The sequence below is a fragment of the Glandiceps talaboti genome, chromosome 14 (genome assembly GCF_964340395.1).
Source record: "Glandiceps talaboti chromosome 14, keGlaTala1.1, whole genome shotgun sequence".
Lineage (NCBI taxonomy): Eukaryota > Metazoa > Hemichordata > Enteropneusta > Spengelidae > Glandiceps > Glandiceps talaboti.
Window position 1 is genome coordinate 23,767,809 of NC_135562.1, and position 21,986 is coordinate 23,789,794.

General features: G+C 34.9%; 1 protein-coding gene across 1 annotated transcript in view; it reads left to right on the forward strand.

Annotated features, from left to right (window-relative positions):
• LOC144445442 (glutamate-rich protein 3-like) overlaps nucleotides 1–21,986 on the forward strand; it is a 43,978-nt gene that overhangs the window by 6,468 nt on the left and 15,524 nt on the right. The window contains exons 2-5 of the mRNA XM_078134987.1: nucleotides 7,614–7,905; nucleotides 11,388–11,570; nucleotides 15,550–15,639; nucleotides 21,052–21,246. Of these exons, the coding sequence (XP_077991113.1) occupies nucleotides 7,614–7,905; nucleotides 11,388–11,570; nucleotides 15,550–15,639; nucleotides 21,052–21,246 (760 nt within the window). The remainder of the gene's footprint in view (nucleotides 1–7,613; nucleotides 7,906–11,387; nucleotides 11,571–15,549; nucleotides 15,640–21,051; nucleotides 21,247–21,986) is intronic.

The following is a 21,986-nucleotide window of genomic DNA, read 5'->3' on the forward strand; positions in this document are numbered from 1 at the left end:
AATATGAAGATGAGTTCTAGACTTACTTTTTTTTAAAGACTAACAGCTCAGGTTTGATATTATCACGCTAACAGCTCAGGTTTGATATTATCACGCTAACAGCTCAGGTTTGATATTATCACGCTAACAGCTCAGGTTTGATATTATCACACTATCGGTTTACATGTAGAACAAGTCGTATTTGTCAGCTTATGCGGATGTGATTAGATTTCAATGATTTCAGTATAGTTGTAAAGAAAATTGCATGAACTACATGTTGTATAGGTGCTAGTGTATTTCAACTATTTTTTTATTATTAGCACAACTGAACACTAACTTTGGTTCAGTCATGCTTATGGCATGGTGTGGTGTCTGGCTATCTGTGTGTATGTGTGTGTAAACGACTTAATGTCAAAAACTGCTTGATCGATTGCCATGATATTTGGTAGGAAAATTACCATTGGTGTCTAGTTGGGAAATTGTTCAAATCAAAATGATTTTACAATGGGTGTGTGTGTGTGATTTGGGTCATAAAATGTGATTTTTGGTCAAAAAACTTAAACTCAAAAAATACAGGGCAGATCGGTCTGAAATAATGTTCATAGGGATGTTTAGATTAAGAATTGTTCATGACATGATGATCCCATCAGTTATATGCAAATTAGGTATAAAAATGTGTATTTTGGTAAAAAAATCTTTAATTCCAAAATTACCAAGCAGACTAGGCTAAAATTTAATGCATCCGGGTATGTGAAGATGAAGCTGTATTCACCATGTGATAATACCATCAGCAATATGCAAATTAGGTCGAAAAATGTCAATTTTGGTCAAAAACGTATATCCCTTGAAACTACATGTACATGGTGAATGGGGTTGAAATTTGGTGAGGATGTAATTGTTTCGGGAGGTGTTATTCTGCAGTTATTGTTGAAAAACATTATGATTCAAATTACAAACATTATGATCCAAGTGGCCCTAGCAATGATGACCATGATCTTAGCAACAGTAAAATCATGATACATATTACAAAGATAACGACAGGGATGGGTATGTAAATGAACACAGATTCAAAATATGTATGCAAATATACCTAGCAACAGGACCATGCCCATAGCAACATCTTAATGATGGTTTATATTGCAAAGGTGAAAACTGGGAAGGGCAGGCAAGTTAATAAAGATTCCAAAAATGTATGCAAATATGCCTAGCAACAAGATCATGCCCAGAGCAACAGTTAAATACAGTTGTGCTACAAAGCCATGGGCACAATTTTTTTATGCTTACAACATATTAGAATGAAATATTGCACTCCACTCCATATCGCAGGTTTATTAGTATTACATATTTCGTACATTTGTATTTGAATAGCTTTTTCAGTTACAACTTGCATGTATACATGTACATTGGGTACATTTATTGTAATTTGTAGTTAACAACTGTTTACTATAATTGTATTTGTTATCCAAAGCAAGGTTTCAATAGAAAACAGTCAAAATATTGTATCTAAATTTAGAGACATGCTACAGTACTGTGTAATTCCTAAAATCACTATAATAGTTTGATTTAAAAGTTCTAGATATATACATTTTGTAATTTATCTTTCCCTAAAATAGTCTAAATGAGATATGATTGCTGTCGCTATGACAATGTCCCAGAATGCCTTAATCACATGCAGGATGTCATCTACATATTGTATGTGGTGAGGTCAAAGGTCATATGAGCATCAGTCCCTATTGTGCATGTTTTACAAAAAACAGTTGTTGCTATGGGAACCTTGCTTTGGAGTTGGAAAGAGGAAGAGATAAGATAATTGGTTTGAGATGATGTGAATTTAAGTACATGTAATTGATACTCATTAGTGTTAGCTGTTTTGCTAAACCAGTAGCTTGTTATTTGCCACGTACAGTATATCACATACATGTATCATTTCTACTGTCTACAATGTAAGTATATATACTACAACTACTTTACTTTAGACATTCTATTTTGTAAAATATTGATTTCTATGCATATTATACAAATCACGAGCACACATAATACAGCTTGTTGTTTGGAAATGGAAAAAAGTAATATTAATATAGTCAACAAGTATTGCTAAAGTGGTTGTCGTGAAGTTTGCGATGGATTAACATTAAAATCAGTTCTTATTCTCGTCAGTGCAAAATGCAATGACATGTACTGTAGTTGTTGCTATGGTAAATTCACATGTATGCAATGGTATTATACTACTAATATAGAATTCAGACATGTAATTGATTCTTTACTCGTTCAATATACAAAAAAATGTATATACACACGTATATATACATGTATTGATGGAAAAAGCTACATGTATGATCATTGTTACCATAGCTACAATGACATATAAGAATCCATTCTTGTTGCTTTGTAAAAGCTTCATTTGAATATTGATATTTTTTCTCATTAATTTTATCTCTTGTTGATGCCTTGTTACCATAACAACCAAATGAGTATTTTTTATTATCAATAGTTGGGAGTGTATATATTCAAGTGTAGATTTGATGTAAGATCATTTATTTATTAGTTAGCAGAGTATATCAGCCACAGCTGCTACTGTAATGGCTCCATATCAGACACAGCAATTGAAACCAATGGAATCATTTCCTATTTATTGGAAAGAGGTAAAAGAGCCGACAATTGAAGAGAAGAAAATAGAAAAGAAGACAGCGATATTGAGAGAAGCTAGATGGAATGGTAGAATGAGTTTATGCATACCTGGGTATAACATCTCATACTGTTTTTACTTTTTAATAGTCGTTCAGCAATTTGGTAGAATTTCTTTTATATGTAGATGTTTGTTTAGCTATGGTTTCACTACAGCAATATGTTACATGTACATGTATTGCATGTTTAAAGTGTTTTATTTTATATATTTATGATCTATTTGATCAATTGTATCAATTGTAATTTGGCTCTGTCTGCCAAATCATTCTCTGCATACCCATGTTTTGTAATTTGGCTCTGTCTGCCAAATCATTCTCTGCATACCCATGTTTTGTGATTTGAATTATTGCATCCTGATTTATCTTTGAGAGTTTGTACAATATTAACTGTAATATTATCAGAGAATTCAGATATGAAATATTTCTATGTTTGTAAAGTAATACAGATAGTGACGAGATTATTAATACACATAGTGACTAGATTATTAATACACATAGTGACTAGATTATTAATACAGATAGTGACTAGATTATTAATACACATAGTGACTAGATTATTAATACACATAGTGACTAGATTATTAATACAGATAGTGACTAGATTATTAATACAGATAGTGACTAGATTATTAATACAGATAGTGACTAGATTATTAATACACATAGTGACTAGATTATTAATACACATAGTGACTAGATTATTAATACACATAGTGACTAGATTATTAATACACATAGTGACTAGATTATTTATACACATAGTGACGAGATTATTAATACACATAGTGACGAGATTATTAATACACATAGTGACTAGATTATTAATACAGATAGTGACTAGATTATTTATACAGATAGTGACTTGTTTGTGTGTGTGTGTCTGTCTGTCTGTCAGTCTGTGTGTGTGTGTGTGTGTGTGTAAACAACTTAAAGTCAAAAACTGCTAGACCGATTGCTTTGATATTTGGTGGTCATGTTACTTCTGGTGTCTAGTTGGGAAATTGTTCAAATGAAAATGATTGCATCAGAAATGTGGGTTTTGGGTCAAAAAATGTGATTATTGGTAAAAAAAACCCACTTAAACTCCAAAAGTACTGGGGAGATTGGCATGAAATTTGATGGGAACATTCTTATATGTGAGTAAACTAAGATTTGTTTATGACATGATGATTCCCATAGTAATATGCAAATTAGGGCTAAAAATGTGTCTTTTTGGTCAAAAACCTATAATTCCAAAACTTCTCAGCAGATTGGGCTGAAATTTAATAGGGATGCACCTGTGGGTGTATAGATGAAGAAATATTAAGCATATAATGATCTCATCAGTAATATGCAAATTAGGTGTAAAAATGTGAATTTTGGTCAAAAATTTATATCTCAAAAAGTACTTGGGTCAGTGAGACAGAAACTTGGTGAGATGTTTCTAGATGTGTTATTTTGTAGATTTTCTTCAAAATCTTTTGACACAATTGACCCTAGCAACCATGACCACGCCCTTAGCAACAACTGAATGGCAGTATATTTTGCTCAAATAACAACATCATCTGGTAGGCAAGTGAGTAAACATTCAAAAAATGTATGCAAATATCCCTAGCAACCATGACCACACCCATAGTAACAGCAAAACGGTCGTGTATTTCACAAAGGTAACAACAGGGATCAATAGACAATTGAGCAAACATTCAAAAAATGTATGTAAATTTGCCTAGCAACAAGACCACGCCTATAGCAACAACCAAATAATCATGTATATAGTAAAGAAGATAACAAGATTTGAAAGACAATTGAAACATTCAAAAAATGTATGCAAATGTGCATAACAACAAGACCACGCCCATAGCACTAGCCAAATGATCACATATATTGCGAAGATAACAACAGGGATTAATAGACAATTGAATAAACATTAAAAGATATGTAAATTTGCATAGCAACAAGACCACGCTGCCGAGCAGCCATTTTGTTTGCAAATTTCCCTGTCTAAAGCCATAACTCAGGCATGCTTGAACAGATCTCATTCAAAGTTGGTATTAGGACAGTGTCCTATGACATACATGTGCATATTCATTGTTGCCATGATACAATCCAATATGGCCGCCGAGCAGCCATTTTGTTTGTGAATTTTCCATGTCCAAAGCCATAACTCAGAAATGCTTGAACAGATCTCATTCAAAGTTGGTATTAGGACAGTGTCCTATGACATACATGTGCATATTCATTGTTGTTGTGATATGATCCAATATGGCCGCCTGGCAGCCATTTTGTTTTCAATTTTTCTATGTCCAAAGCCATAACTCAGACATGCTTGAACAGATCTCATTCAAAGTTGGTATTAGGACAGTGTTCCATGACATATATGTGCATATTGATTGTTGTTGTGATACGATCCGATATGGCTGCCTTGCAGCCATTTTGTTTGTGAATTTTCCATGTCCAAAGCCATAACTCAGACATGCTTGAACTGATCTCAATCAAAGTTGGTATTAGGACAGTGTCCTATGACATACATGTGCATATTCATTGTTGTTGTGATCTGATCTAATATGGCCGCCTGGCAGCCATTTTGTTTGCAATTTTTCTATGTCCAAAACCATAACTCAGACATACTTGAACAGATATCATTCAAAGTTTGTATTAGGACAGTGTCCTATGACATACATGTGCATATTCATTGTTGTTGTGATACGATCTAATATGGCCGCCTGGCAGCCATTTTGTTTGCAATTTTTCTATATCCAAAGCCATAACTCAGACATACTTGAACAGATATCATTCAAAGTTTGTATTAGGACAGTGTTCTATGACATCCATGTGCATATCAATTTTCGTCGTGATACAATCCCCCATACCCGACCCATCCTTTATTGTTGTAGGCATGTTCCATGTCCAACAAGCAGACACAACATATCTAAATCTGTTTGATTTAGGTTCACAAGTTTTGTTGCGTGATCAGAGTAGTGATAATTCCTTAAAACCGGTCCAATCATAGCTGGGACTATGTCATTATCAATGACTTGTTGGATATATACTTTATAGCTATAGAATAGACTAGAATGTCAGTCATATTTATAGTAACTGTCTACTTGGATATATACTTTATAGCTATAGAATAGACCAGAATGTCAGTCATATTTATAGTAACTGTCTATTTGGATATATACTTTATAGCTATAGATTAGACCAGAATGTCAGTCATATTTATAGTAACTGTCTATTTGGATATATACTTTATAGCTATAGAATAGACCAGAATGTCAGTCATATTTATAGTAACTGTCTATTTGGATATATACTTTATAGCTATAGAATAGACTAGAATGTCAGTCATATTTATAGTAACTGTCTATTTGGATATATACTTTATAGCCATAGAATAGACTAGTATGTCAGTCATATTTATAGTAACTGTCTATTTGGATATATACTGTATAGCTATAGAATAGACCAGAATGTCAGTCATATTTATAGTAACTGTCTATTTGGATATATACTTTATAGCTACATGTATAGAATAGACCAGAATGTCAGTCATATTTATTGTAACTGTCTATTTGGATATATACTTTATAGCTACATGTATAGAATAGACTAGAATGTCAGTCATATTTATAGTAACTCTGGATGTATATTTTATAGCTATAGAATAGACTAGAATATAGCAGTCATATTTATAGTAACTCTGGATGTATACTGTATAGCCGTAGAATAGACCAGAATATGTCAGTCATGTTTATAGTAACTGTCTATTTGGATATATACTTTATAGCTATAGAATAGACTAGTATGTCAGTCATATTTATTGTAACTGTCTATTTGGATATATACTTTATAGCTATAGAATAGACCAGAATGTCAGTCATATTTATTGTAACTGTCTATTTGGATATATACTTTATAGCTATAGAATAGACTAGTATGTCAGTCATATTTATAGTAACTGTCTATTTGGATATATACTTTATAGCTATAGAATAGACCAGAATGTCAGTCATATTTATAGTAACTCTGGATGTATATTTTATAGCTATAGAATAGACTAGAATATGTCAGTCATATTTATAGTAACTCTGGATGTATACTGTATAGCCGTAGAATAGACCAGAATACGTCAGTCATATTTATAGTAACTGTCTATTTGGATATATACTGTATAGCCGTAGAATAGACCAGAATACGTCAGTCATATTTATAGTAACTCTGTCTATTTGGATATATACATATTATTGATTTATCATTATTAGTACATGTAGCTTCATGTGTTTATTATTGAAGACAGTTGTTAAAAAGATGACAACATAACTACATTTTGTACACCATGGAACATTAACATTGCTTACAATGTATTCTATTAAATTTATCTGTTTTTTGGAGAGGAGAAAGTTGGGGATAATGGTGGAAGAGATATTGAATTAGGGGTTGTCGGTGGCCGAGTGGTTAAACCACTTGCCTCTTACCACTGCGGTCGGGGTTCGAACCCCATTCAGGGTTTGATTAAATTTACCACGCTGTAACTGTAAGTAAGAAGAGTGTCGTTCAGTTTTACTCTACCGAACAACGCAGGTTTTCCCGGTTTCCTCCTGCATTAATACTGAACCCATGAGGGATGGCCCTCACTGGACTTCTTGGGAGACAAGTGTTTATATGCTTAAAGAACTATCCAGTATAAATAAAGATTATTATTATTATTATTGTTATTATTATTAATGTCACTGCAATAAGGTCCTATCTGTTATACACTATAATTATAGTAGATACGACCTTGCCAATTCAGTTATTTTTACATCTTTAAGTTTGAAGGACATGTACCTGAGTCCCACTCTCTCAGCAGTACAACATTGTCAAACTTTTCATTTATATGATTGCATTGTGTCAGTACTAGTAAATACTACCGTATGTGAATGAAATATACATGTATGTAATAATAAAGGAATGTTTGCATTCTACCCACAGACCGTTGGCTTCCTATAATAGCCTAACGGACCAACATTTGGTGGGATATTTCAATAACACACGTATGCGCAGGCACCTTGTAAAGGCTGGCCTAATTACAAGAAGAGGAGAGATCATATCAGAACAAACTTATCGGCTAAACATGGCACGGAAAGAACATAGGAAACATGTGAGAAACCTGATAGCACAGGCTATTGTACATAAATCATTGGATATGGAGAGACATAGACATGTGGAAATTAAACGAAAACTAGAAGAAATTGCTAAGATAGAATTAGTAGATAGAGTCAAGGTAAATAGAATTACTTGATTTCTACCTATATTCACATGTTGTACACTTGGGGCAGACATATTATGCTCCCTATTGAATGTCGTATATTAACATATACCTATGTCCAGATCAATCATTCTTGATGATATTTAATATGAAATATCACTTTTGATATGGGATATTAAACGTCATGATATTAACATTAAAAGTCATCAAAACGGCAGTTAATATTTGACATTGGTGTCATTGCGTATGACCACAAAACTGAGACTTCTTTAAAAACAGGCAAATTCTGACAAAAATATCCAAACCCTAATGATACTATTTACGATGGTACATTCAATTATAAATTCACAACCATAATGTACATGTACCTTCATTTCTCAAGGGTATTGCCAACTGTAGGCCACCCACTGTGTTTACACTACACTGTACCACACAAAACTGTTGTATGGAAGTTACAATTGCGGTCACGGCCAACCATCTAGTTTTAATAACACATTAAAGCATTTTCTGAATATTTTTAGAGAACCTACGCTACTACCGAAATTGTATTTCAAAGTAATTATAACAATAATGACATTTTATTTTAAAATACTTATAACAATTATGACATTTTATTCTGATGACAATTGACTATCACCCGAAACAGGTCGACAGGATCAACAGAACGTGCACAAAGCCCTGCAGGTTGCGGCTGTACTATTTTTTATTTTTCATGTATTTTGATTGAATTCCTGGGCATAGGGATATGATAAGTCAGTAACACAATGTATTACCCGATATCACCTCTTCATTCGTCGTATAACCGTTCAATCCATTTCAGCAATGCCGAAATGGCACTCACAATGATACGACAAACGAAGAGGTGATATCGGGTAATTACCTCATTATTATTGTTCCACTTAGATTTTTAGCACAACTGAACTGATAACGTTCAGTAGTGCTATAGGCATGGCAAAGTGCCTGTTAGCTGTCTGTCTGTCTGTCTGTGTGTGTGTGTGTAAACAACTTAAAATCAAAAACCTCTGAACCGATTGCCATGATATTTGGTGGGTGTATTACCTTGGGTGTCTAGTTGGGAAAGGGTTCAAATCAAAATGATCTTCCCACCGGTGTGATTTTGGTAAAAAAATGTGATTTTGGTCAAAACACTTAAACTCAAACACTACTCAGCAGATCGAGCTGAAATTTGGTGGGAACATTCTTAGGGGTGTTTAGATTAGGAATTATTCATGACATGATGATTCCATCAGTGATATGCAAATTAGGGCTAAAAATGTGTCTTTTTGGTCAAAAATCTTTAATTCCAAAACTAATGAGCAGATTGGGCTGAAATTTAATGAGGATGCATCTTGGGGTGTATAGATGAGGATATAAGCATATAATGATCTGATCAGTGATATGCAAATTAGGTGTAAAAATGTTAATTTTGGTCAAAAACGTATACATCCCAAAAAGTACTCGGTCAATAAGACTAAAACTTGGTAAGATGTTTCTAGAAGTGTTGTTATTCTGCAGATTTTCTTTAAAATATTTTGACACAATTGGCCCTAGCAACCCTTAGCAACATCCAAATGACAGTATATTTTGGTCAAATAACAACATCATCTGGTAGGCAAGTGAGTAACATTCAAAAAATGTATGCAAATACCCCTAGCAACCATGACCACACCCATAGCAACAGCCAAACGGTGGTGTATTTCACAAAGATAACAGGGATTCTTAGACATTTGAACAAACATTCAAAAAGTGTATGCAAATATGCCTAGCAACAAGACCACGCCCATGGCAACATCCAAATTATCATGTGTATTGCAAAGATAACAGGGATTAATAGACAAATGAATAAACATTCAAAAAATGTATGCAAATATACCTAGCAACAAGACCTTACCTATAGCAACAGCCAAATGACTATACATGTATTGCAAAGATAACATCAGGGATTCATAGACAAGTGAACGATCATTCAAAAAATGTATGCAAATATGTCTAACAACATGACCTTGCCCATAACAACATCTAAATGATCGCATACATTGCAAAGATAATAACAGGGTTGGATAGGCAACTGGATAGTCATTCAGCAAGTGAACACCTATACCTAGCATGGATCAGCATGTGGGTGAACATTTTTAAAAACTGTAAAGTTGTGCTACAGTGCCATTGGCGCTATTTTTAAACAGACTTGTTTCCAACAAATCATTTGACCTTCTTCAGTGTTCAAACTATATGTGACAGATTGATGATCCCAGTGTAGTCATAAATACATGTATCTAGAGATGTTTGTATCATTTGTTGGTAGTAGCAGAAATAAGAAACAACAAAATATAACATGACAGTGATCTACTCTTTACTCTCAATGGAGTTTGTTGCACCTAGTGATTGACCTCAACTTACTTTGTTTGCTTTTCATATAGTTCCATGACAGTGCTTTTCATATAGTTCCATGACATTGCTTTTCATACACGTTCCATGACAGTGCTTTTCATACACGTTCCATGACAGTGCTTTTCATACACGTTCCATGACATTGCTTTTCATATAGTTCCATGACATTGCTTTTCATATAGTTCCATGACAGTGCTTTTCATACACGTTCCATGACATTGCTTTTCATACACGTTCCATGACAGTGCTTTTCATACACGTTCCATGACATTGCTTTTCATACACGTTCCGTGACAGTGCTTTTCATACACGTTCCATGACAGTGCTTTTCATACACGTTCCATGACAGTGCTTTTCATATAGTTCCATGACAGTGCTTTTCATACACGTTCCATGACATTGCTTTTCATACATGTTCCATGACAGTGCTTTTCATACACGTTCCATGACAGTGCTTTTCATACACGTTCCATGACATTGCTTTTCATATAGTTCCATGACAGTGCTTTTCATACACGTTCCATGACAGTGCTTTTCATACACGTTCCATGACAGTGCTTTTCATACACGTTCCATGACATTGCTTTTCATATAGTTCCATGGCTTTTCATATAGTTCCATGACAGTGCTTTTCATACACGTTCCATGACAGTGCTTTTCATACACGTTCCATGACAGTGCTTTTCATACACGTTCCATGACAGTGCTTTTCATATAGTTCCATGACAGTGCTTTTCATATAGTTCCATGACAGTGCTTTTCATATAGTTCCATGACAGTGCTTTTCATACACGTTCCATGACAGTGCTTTTCATACACGTTCCATGACAGTGCTTTTCATACACGTTCCATGACAGTGCTTTTCATACACGTTCCATGACAGTGCTTTTCATACACGTTCCATGACAGTGCTTTTCATACACGTTTCATGACAGTGCTTTTCATATAGTTCCATGACAGTGCTTTTCATATAGTTCCATGACAGTGCTTTTCATACACGTTCCATGACAGTGCTTTTCATACACGTTCCATGACAGTGCTTTTCATACACGTTCCATGTTGTGGTAGTAATTATAATTGGTCTATGTATTTAATTGTGAACTTTATAGTCTGACAGAAGTCGTAGGGGAGATGAGGATGTCTTACCGTATCTGTCACCAAGACATTCAAGTCGTCAGTCTCACTCAGCGCGACATGCACGTCGACGCCAGCACCACGATTCAAGACCAAATTCACGACCTCAAACCAGTCCATCTCATGCGAGACCAGCATCTACTTCATCTCAGGATGAGGTCAGTATATTTGTATGTTTGTGATTTAGAGATACTCTAACAAAAACCCTTAGTCAGCCAGCAAGCCATGTAAAATGAGTATTTAAATACAGATTATTTATAGTTATGGTATTAGTACAGTGAACCTATTTTTAAAGCTGATGTAAATGATAGCCTTCCTATGTGGGTCTGGGTAACCACGTCTTGATCGCATATGAAGGTGAAGCAACAAGAGGCACGCTGCTGTAAATGGAATCAAACGAGGCAATTCTATTTTTCTTGAAAAATGACAGTCAGAAACTTTGCCGACATACATGAAGAGAGATGCATGTTGTTCTAAAAATAACCATATGGCCAAGTAACCCACCTAGTCAGGGAGTGATGTACAATAAATGAATCACAAAAACAACCTCTTGAATGCTGCGAAAACATGGTTTTATTATTCACCAACACCTAAACAGAAGTTCCTGAATTCAAGAGATTTTTTTTCCGTTGTTGGGTCATATCACAACTATACTAGTAAATGATGGTACGTGACGAACGTGAACGCACATGTCAACCAATTTCTTGCGACTAGGATGATAAGCGTACAGCCCAAGCAAGGCATTACACTTATTGTTTGTAGACATTACCTCATTTAATACTTGTACCTGCAACTCTCGGTTTTTAAAACGTCCGGATCCGACATAGCTTTACGTTTTAGGATTACCTAATTCCAAATTCTAGACGGGTTAGCTGTTTAGACATGAGGAGATTTATCATACCCAAATATAAACAACACTGCACGCCACTACGTAGGTAACGCCATGTGATCTTTTCAACGAAAGTTAACGAAGTGGGTACATGATAAGAGCCGATCGTTCAATCGTAGTGGCAACTTTTAAAGGACCTTCACGATAATTGATTTGAATAGACTAGTGGAGAGGACGTTGCCAAAATCCACCTACGCGAAGGTTCTAAGTTAGGCCAGGTTGGGGTATAACGTGAAACTAATACGAATGTAAATCCGGAAATTGCCGATGAGATGTCACGTGTTTGTCGTGACCTCTAAACTTGGACTAAATTATCGTAGATAGCGTGGTATTGCGAATGTTTACTTCGGCACTAGTAACAGGTTGATCGTTCGACTGATGTTGATTCAATCCTTCTATTAACGTGAAAATGAAAAGTTCAATCGCCTGAAATAATTATACAGTAATAGTTTAGTGATTCCAAACAGATTTATAGATGTTTTCACGTGATAGTTGAAACATGCACCTGAAAGCCGCCGCCGCGTCAACGTGTTCGTTCATCACTGTCATGGTGCGATGTCAGTCAAAATCAACTCGTATAAATTACGAAACGTGCGAATATAAACGACTCGACAGATACAACTTGAAGGCTAAAAAGCATGAGAACTGGTAAATACAATTTCCAGTTGAAACTGTGTTTTGCAGAGACAGCAAAATGTTTTACAAGTTGAATTGCAGAGTGTTGTGTTTAGTGATGTCATGGTATATGATATAAACATACATGTAGGACAGGTCGTTCATTTTCCCATTTCGCATTAAGACATTTCGTTTTGAGGGGGGAGGGGGGGGGTTTAAACTAAAACGAAGAAATTACGTTTCCTGTGCGTCAGTTTTAAAATGACACGACCCCTTACATGCTGCACATCCGCCATTCTTGTTTACCATGCGTTGTAACATATACATATATTGATCCATAGAGGGCGCGTTACGCCGGCGATTCTCCCAAAACAACGACCTAAATGACTGCATGTGGAAGCCAGTACGGATTAAGAGTTAATCCGTCGGTGTTTACCGATCAAACAACGTTGCATTTCGACAACGTCGTTGCACTAGTGAGAACATGGTATAGGTAACCAAGACTAGGTTATTTGTAGTTGCAGTAAAACCTAATCTGGGGTTATTGAAAATACATACATGTATGTACAGTAAAACGTCGATTATCCGAACGTCGAATATCCAATTGATCGGTCATCCTAACTGACTACGTGTCCCCCGAAAAAATCTATTGTTCTGATATCAAAGTAATGTTTCGGTAAAAATTTGAAGTTTGATGAATGACGATCGACTTGTGAATGAGCGCGGTTTGTCTTGGAGCTACAATCACTGTCCACCACTTGAATGATGTGATGTTAATGACGTACGGTAATACAAAAGACAATTACATCGAGTGCATTGGAACGATCACACCTTCAATAACATCTCAATAAAGTTGTTCTCCTATTGACCGCCCCGTTGTCTTTTGTATGATTCATAAAAGATTTGAAATGATTGTGAAATGGTGAGAACGGCATGTCACACTCTGACTATAGTGGCGACTTTCAAACAACTTGTCGGCATGAGATGTAACGCAACCGTAGTTGCGGCATTGCTACTTTGACCATTGATGATTGACTGTGATACCGAAAAGATGATTGTCGGTCAGAAGTGAAAGGAGTTTCGTTTCTTTTTCCAATAAAGATTTTCAAAGGTGTAAAACTTTTTCAGCTTCGGCCTACATGTTGTACCTATAAATCTGCGATGTCTAGGAAGGAATCCTCACTCGATCGTGAAACTAAAGATAAAGTCGAAAACGATGTCCCGTGTGAACCAGTACCATTGCACAGCGACGCGGCAGCTATGTTTTCTTTGTGTTTGTTATGGCTAGAGTCGCAGCCTGATTGTGAACCTACCCAGTTGTTATTGCTCCGTAGTTTACACAGAAAAGCAGCAGACAGCCGTGCAATGAAACAGAAACCCCTGACTTCGTTTTTCTGACCTTTATTTTTTTTCTCATTGCGGACACATCGTTTTATACACATTGATACAATTTGATTACATTTACATGTCAGTGAACACTATTTATAGATGCAACCATGACAACAGTGCGTTCTTATCAGCTGTCCACCATGTCGTAGTCTATATTGGAAATACGTTTTTTTTTTATTTCTTCTACACATATTCAATTCGTTTTCCTATTATATTCAACTCTTTATTTAGTTTTAGTATTAAATAAGTACAATTCATTAAAAAGGTTTCTATGTAGTACGGTACGTTTCATTTGTCTGAGAGTGCATGTAACATGTGTAAGTGTGATATGCAGCGTACGTGTACGTTCATTCTGTATGAATGCGACCTTTTGACCCCACCCGTCCCATCTCGATGCAGATCGCATATCCGAACTGACCACATATCCGAACTAAATGCATGTCCCCGTAAGCGTTCGGATAATCGACGTTTTACTGTATAGCCTTCCTGCAAGGGTATGGGTAACCAAGACTAGATTACTAGTATTTGTTATGGTAATACCTAATCTGGGGTGATTGGAAGGATTATAGCCTTCCTGTAAGGGTCTGGGTAACCAAGACTAGATTATTTGTAGTTGTGGGAATACCTCATCTGGGGTGATTGGAAGGATAGCCTTCCTGTAAGGGTCTGGGTAACCAAGACTAGATTATTTGTAGTTGTGGGAATACCTAATCTGGGGTGATAGAAATGATAGCCTTCCTGTAACTAAGACTAGATTACTTGTTGTAGTGGTAATACCTAATCTGGGGTGATTGGAAGGATAGCCTTCCTGTAAGGGTCTGGGTAGCCAAGACTAGATTATTTTTAGTTGTGGTAATACCTAATCTAGGGTGATTGGAAGGATAGACTTCCTATGTGGGTCTGGGTAACCAAGACTAGATTACAAATGTATTTTGTGGTAATACCTAATCTGGGGTGATTGGAAGGATAGCCTTCCTGTAAAGTGTAAGGGTCTGGGTAACCAAGACTAGATTATTAATAGTTGGCAATAGATCTACAGCAAGGTATACATGTGAAGTCATATTGTATACATCATTAGTCATTGAGAGTGCTACACTGAATAGATACTGTTTTATATCTGCCATGTTTACAAATTAAAATTGATAATAGTGATTGATCCTAGAGGGCGCTACACTGGATAGAGAAAATTTGGTGATGTATGGCATGATTAACTAATGATATTAATATTCCTTTAACACACACAGAGTGATAGGTGTGGTGATTCTGATGGACACTCACCTTCACACAAACCAAGACGTCCAAGAGAAGAAGTAGACTCTCAATATTTAGTTGAGGTAAGTGTATCTTTACAATATAAAGTAAAGTGCTAACTGCTGTGATAACATGTATAGAAAAATACAATTGTTAGCAATGTTAAATGCAAGGTAAATGTAAACTTAAACTACATGTATATCAATATGATGATTTACCTTTGCTGTGAATCTAATAGTGACCAGATTTAAACTGAACGCCTCCCGTAAGGGAATCACTAATTATGCAAATAACTCATTAAAATAAACAAAAACTGTGGTAACAGGCTTTGTTTTTGGACAAGCATACTTTCTTAAGTTAATGTATGTGCCTAATTATACGGAATTTGAAGAGTGCATGATACTGCTTCATTACTGAATATCGTTCATTATTCAAAATACTCATTAAAAGGTAAAAGTTGTAGCAACAAACTTCATAGGACAGGTGCGTATTATTATGGTTGATATATGTATCATATTATACGAAATTTGAATCTTGCATTTTTAAGATACAACGTAGTTACCTAAAATCATTAATTATGCAAATTTTTCATTAAAACTGTAAACTATAGCACCAAATTTTATAGGACGTACCTGCTTTGTTGTGGTTAACATTATGTACTAATTTGTATTGAAATTGTGAAGTATGCAGTCTTAAGATATAGCCGAATTACCGAAAATAATAATAATAATAATAATTATTATTATTATTTTTATATACCGTAAATCCATAAAATGCTCTAAACGGTTCACAAAGTTAAAAAAAGAAAAAAGAAAAAGCACTTGACATTAAAACAATACTTCGATACATCTTAAAAGACAATTAATTAAAAGCTTTGCGGAAGAGATGCGTTTTTAAACTTTTCTTAAAACAATCAACGGTATTACGCATTCTAATCCCAGCCGGTAAATCGTTCCATAGCCGCGGAGCAACATGGCTGAAGGCCCGTTTGTAGACGAAAGATGACCTCGAAGCGCGAAAATCATTAATTATGCAAATTATTCATTAACACTGTAAGGTACATCAAATAACTTTATAGGACATACACAATTTGTTATGGTTAATGTATGTACTGAATTGTATTGAAATTGAAGTATGCAGTCGTAAGATATAGCCTAATTACCAAGAATAATTAATTATGCAAATTATTCATTTACACTGAAAGGTACATCAACAAGCTTTACAGGACATATGTGATTGTTATGGTTAACGTGTGTACTGAATTATATTGAAATTGAAGTATGTATTCTTATGATATAGCCTAATTACCGAAAATTATTAATTATGCAAATTATTCATTAACACTGTAAGGTACATCAACAAACTTGGTAGGACATATGTGTTTTCTTATGGTTAATGTATGTACTAAATTATGTTGAATATGAAGTATGCATTCTTAAGATATAGCCTAATTACCAAAAATAATTAATTATGCAAATTATTCGTTAACGCTGTAAGGTACATGTACATCATCAAATTTTATAGGACAAATGTATGTTGTTATAACGAATATACTAAATTATATTGAAATTGAAGTATGCAGTCTTAAGATATTGCTTAATTATTTGATTTCATTAATATGCAAATTTCTCTAATTAATCATTAACAGATCTAACTCAAAACCTAATCAGGTCTAGCTATTACCCTAAAGATTATATATTCCAAATTTCATTACAATTGAGCCAGCTGAATATGGGTATAGTGTAATCAACCGTTTTAATGATGTATTACATGCAGCCTAGCAACCATGACTACGCCCTTTTCAACAAACAAATGGCAGTATATTTTGGTCAGATAACAACAAATGATCAGGAATATTGCAAAGATGACATAAGGGACTCATAGTCAAGTGAACAAACATTCAAAAAATGTATGCAAATATCCCTAGCAACCATGACCACGCTCATAGCAACAGCCAAACAGCCAAACGGTCATGTATTTCACAAAGATAACATCAGGGATTCATAGACAAGTGAACGAACATTCAAAAGATGAAGGCAAATGTGTCTAACAACATGACCATGCCCATAGCAACAGCCAAATGATCGTGTACATTGCAAAGGTAACAGCATTGTTGGATATGCAACTGCATAATCATTCTGCAAATGAACACCTATACCTATCATGAGTCAGTCTGTGGATAAACATTTTAAAAAATTGTACAGTTGTGCTACAGTGCCATTTTCGCTATTTTTATAATTAGACAATATGTTAACTATATAAGCTTCAAACTTCATACAGTTTCATATCATTAATTTTCTAATTAAGTGGTACGTACATCATGTATAATAGCTATAGTTTAGAGGTTTGCATTCCAACAGTGTGTGTAGGCCCCAAAATCTATGGTTTTGCCCTTACAAGAAGCATTCAGTTTAATCTAGTCTTTTGACTGAGTTCATTTCCATCCATACAGTGACACAAAGCGGTTTTATTACATTGGCACTTTTATTAGCTCCGCTGTCAGCGAAAGCTGAAAGCGTAGCTTTAGGTATAGGTGGGTATTGAGGTATAGAGAGTAGAGTGAATCATAGGTGTCCGTCAAACTTTTATATTTTCACTATTTACTCCGAAAGTGACAGTTGGAATTCTTCGATATTTGGTGTGCATGTTCCCTGGGGGGAGGCTATTCAGATTTGTTCATGCCAAGTTGATCTGTGCCATTTTCAATTTTTTATGATTTTTTTTCCAAAAATGACATTTTCATCAACTCCTCATAAAGTTTAAGTCAGATTGCTTTGATATCTGGTGTGTTGATGCACAGGGGGTAGCTTACTTAGATTTGTTAATTTCAAGTCAGCACGTCTTCTCTTCTATTTTTTATGATTTTTTTTTTGAAATTTGAAACAAAAATGAATATGTTAATGAGCATAATGACCGACGCCATATTGGAAATCAGTCCGCGAGACTTTAGGTAAAGTGCAACTTTTCAAAAGACACTATTGACGTCAAACAAGCAATGTAATATGTGCTATAGTCTTAATTCTACGCATTGTGCGCCCAAATGACAAATATTTGTTCGAAAAAGGTTTGTAAACTTCAAATCCAATTCACACACCACCCCTCCTACAGAATGGTTCATTCCAGTATATGATCATTGTGAGAAGTCTTCCATGCCTGAACTGAAGTGTTTTTGACAGAGTCAGTCGTCAATAAAAACGATAATACTCTTTCTAAAATTACCACATTTTGAAAGGGAAAGTACTTTGTGGTTCATTTATGGAGTTTTGGTTTTGTACGATCAATATTGGTGGCAAATTACAGCGTCAAAATTGCCGATGTGGTAATAATGCACGACAATCCCAAGTACCCGGATGCACGAGGGACTAACCCAGAAGCATGTGGTGTAGTTTTCGAAAAGCACACCCGGTGGGAAAGTCGCCCAACAGACGATCTCGCGCCATTGCTGTACTACGTGGCACTTTATTCTGGCGGGGTGTCTCTTGAAAACGGGAATAGCGAACGATGAGCCAATCAAGTGAGACCTTTCAAATGTAGCTAATATTATAGCCAATAAAATTAGTTGTACGATGATATGTGTATAATAAGTCCTCTACACTGTAACAAGTAAATAGTAAAGTTGAAATCTTTGTCGCATGAATTCGTATTTATGTACGGATGCGTAATTCTTAGATCAGTTAGTATTTAAACTACGTTTCTGAGTTAATTATTCGGTAGGTTATTGACGAGCTCCCTTTGTAAAAACGCTGTACAAATTGGATGTCGGCGTTCGCCCGGCCACGTTCAACGGAACTAGTGAAGCTCAATCATAACAATGGTGGCTGTCAAAATCGAAGACGCAATTTGACCGTGTTGTTATTTCAGTGAGTTTATTCAGCAAGAAAACAACGTGTTCTATGTTTTTGTACTTCCTACATGATGTGATGATCGTTTTTTTTACCGGTACAACTTACAGCCTACAATGAAACTGCTAACTTACTTAGTAACACGATTCCGTGTTCCGTGTTCCGTGTTCATGTTTTGGTATTCAGTTTGAAAAATTAAAATCCTGAACTTTATTTTGCGAACGGTTTTGTCATTTCTTAGTAATTATAGGGCCGACTGTATCACGTTTAACGTTTATGTCAACCCGGAAGTACATAGACACGAAAATAGACGAAGTGACTTGTACATGTAATTAGTAACAAAATTTTGCTGTAACTGCTGGTAACCTTCAAATTTATTTATTTTTATGTTGTAAATACATTCTAATATGCACTAAGGACAACACTATAAAGACTTGCTCTATGGGAAGGTAATTTTTTGTCTTTTAAAAATGCAATAGTTAGATCAATGTGTACCAGAAATGTTATGTAGTATTTAAGCTAGAAATAAGACCACATAACATCTTATTACTCCTCCCCCCCCCCCAATTAAGACAGACTACTCACAGAAAGCAACAAAAAAAAGAGAAGAAGCTCCAAAACATAAAAAAGAGAATAAAATTACAGTAAGGAGTTGATGATGCACAAACAACTACAACGAAATAGACAGTTCAATTACAACAGTGTTTGAAATAAATATGGGGTTTGGAAAAGTGAATTAGAAGTAGAGCAAAAACGAAGAGAGATGAAGAGCCTAAGTGAACAAGCGAAAGCACTTAAAGATAGGACCACCAAATTTTTTGCAGGACTACTACGTTATCAATTTTACTAGTCCTGTGGGATAGTGACTTTTACTCCAGTGTCGAACCCTGTTGGCTGAGAATGACTCTCTTTCGGGTACTTGGGGATTGTCGCCGTACGGAAACTAAGATGGCGATTAATACATTTCTTCCCTATATATATATATCTACTACAACTAGTACAAGTTGAATGTTGTTGACTTGGTAAATTTGTTAGAAAATTGAAATTCAAATTGCCTCAAAATTATTTTAGATCCCTAGTTTATTTCATTCATCATTAAAATTTTCCAGGGTTAAAGCTGTAAGACACTGGAATTATTTATAGCCAACCTCAAAATCCTCTTTTTTTCTTTTTTTTCTTGTGTGCATTTCCCAGTCATTTTTTCCCTGAGATTTTGTGCAATTTTTCATAACAGTAGATTTTTGTTATAAAATAGTGACTATGGTATAAAAGTACAATACATTACCAACTTCTGTGTAAAATGTGTTTTATAGTGAGACATCATATGAAACCACTAACCACTTTATTGCATCGCTAAAACAAAACTGCATAGTAAAGAGCTGAAGAACTGAACCACTTCTACATGTCACCAAAATAAAAAATAAAATAAAAAAAAACAGCGGAGCTATTCTGACCGATAGGTCGCTTGTTCAGAGGTAATATTTATGTGAAAGTTTCCATAACATATTTATATGTACATGTACTAAATCATAGGCAATAAAAGAGATTGGACAATTTGACAGATACATTTGTTAATTCAAGACAATGGTGAATACTATAATCAATGTAACAATCCTACCACTAATGGTTCATATTTTCATATCTATCTCATAGTTGGACCAAGCAGCTCTACAAAGGTTTTCACTCGATATGGCAGACTTGGATATCAGTGGTGGGTCACCATACAGAGTACCAGTACTACTACCACAGCCACCACCAAAAAGTGCAACCCCTTCACCTAGGGCTAGTCATCGAAATCGTGCTGTGGTCACTAGAGATGGCAAGAAAATAAAGGAAAAGACTAACAAGGTAATGCTATAGCTATTTAGAATCATTAGATAAAAGTGATTGCTCTTTACACTATTACAGGAGTTTATAAGTCAACTAATGTAGCATGGTATGAACATTACTAGTACAATTCATATATAATACTACCACAGTAATATCATATGTTATACTACCACAGTAATATCATATGTTATACTATCACAGTAATATCATGTTATACAACCACAGTAATATTATATGTTATACTACCACAGTAATATCATGTTATACTACCACATTAATATCATGTGTTATACTATCACACTAATATCATGTGTTATACTACCACAGTAATATCATGTTATACCACCACAGTAATATCATGTTATACAACCACAGTATTATCATGTTATACTACCACAGTAATATCATGTTGTACTACCACAGTAATATCATGTTATACTACCACAGTAATATCATATGTTATACTACCACAGTAATATCATATGTTATACTACCACAGTAATATCATGTTGTACTACCACAGTAATATCATGTTATACTATCACAGTAATATCATGTTATACCACCACAGTAATATCATATGTTATACTACCACAGTAATATCATGTGTTATACTACCACAGTAATATCATGTTATACAACCACAGTATTATCATGTTATACAACCACAGTATTATCATGTTATACTACCACAGTAATATCATGTTATACAACCACAGTATTATCATGTTATACTACCACAGTAATATCATGTTATA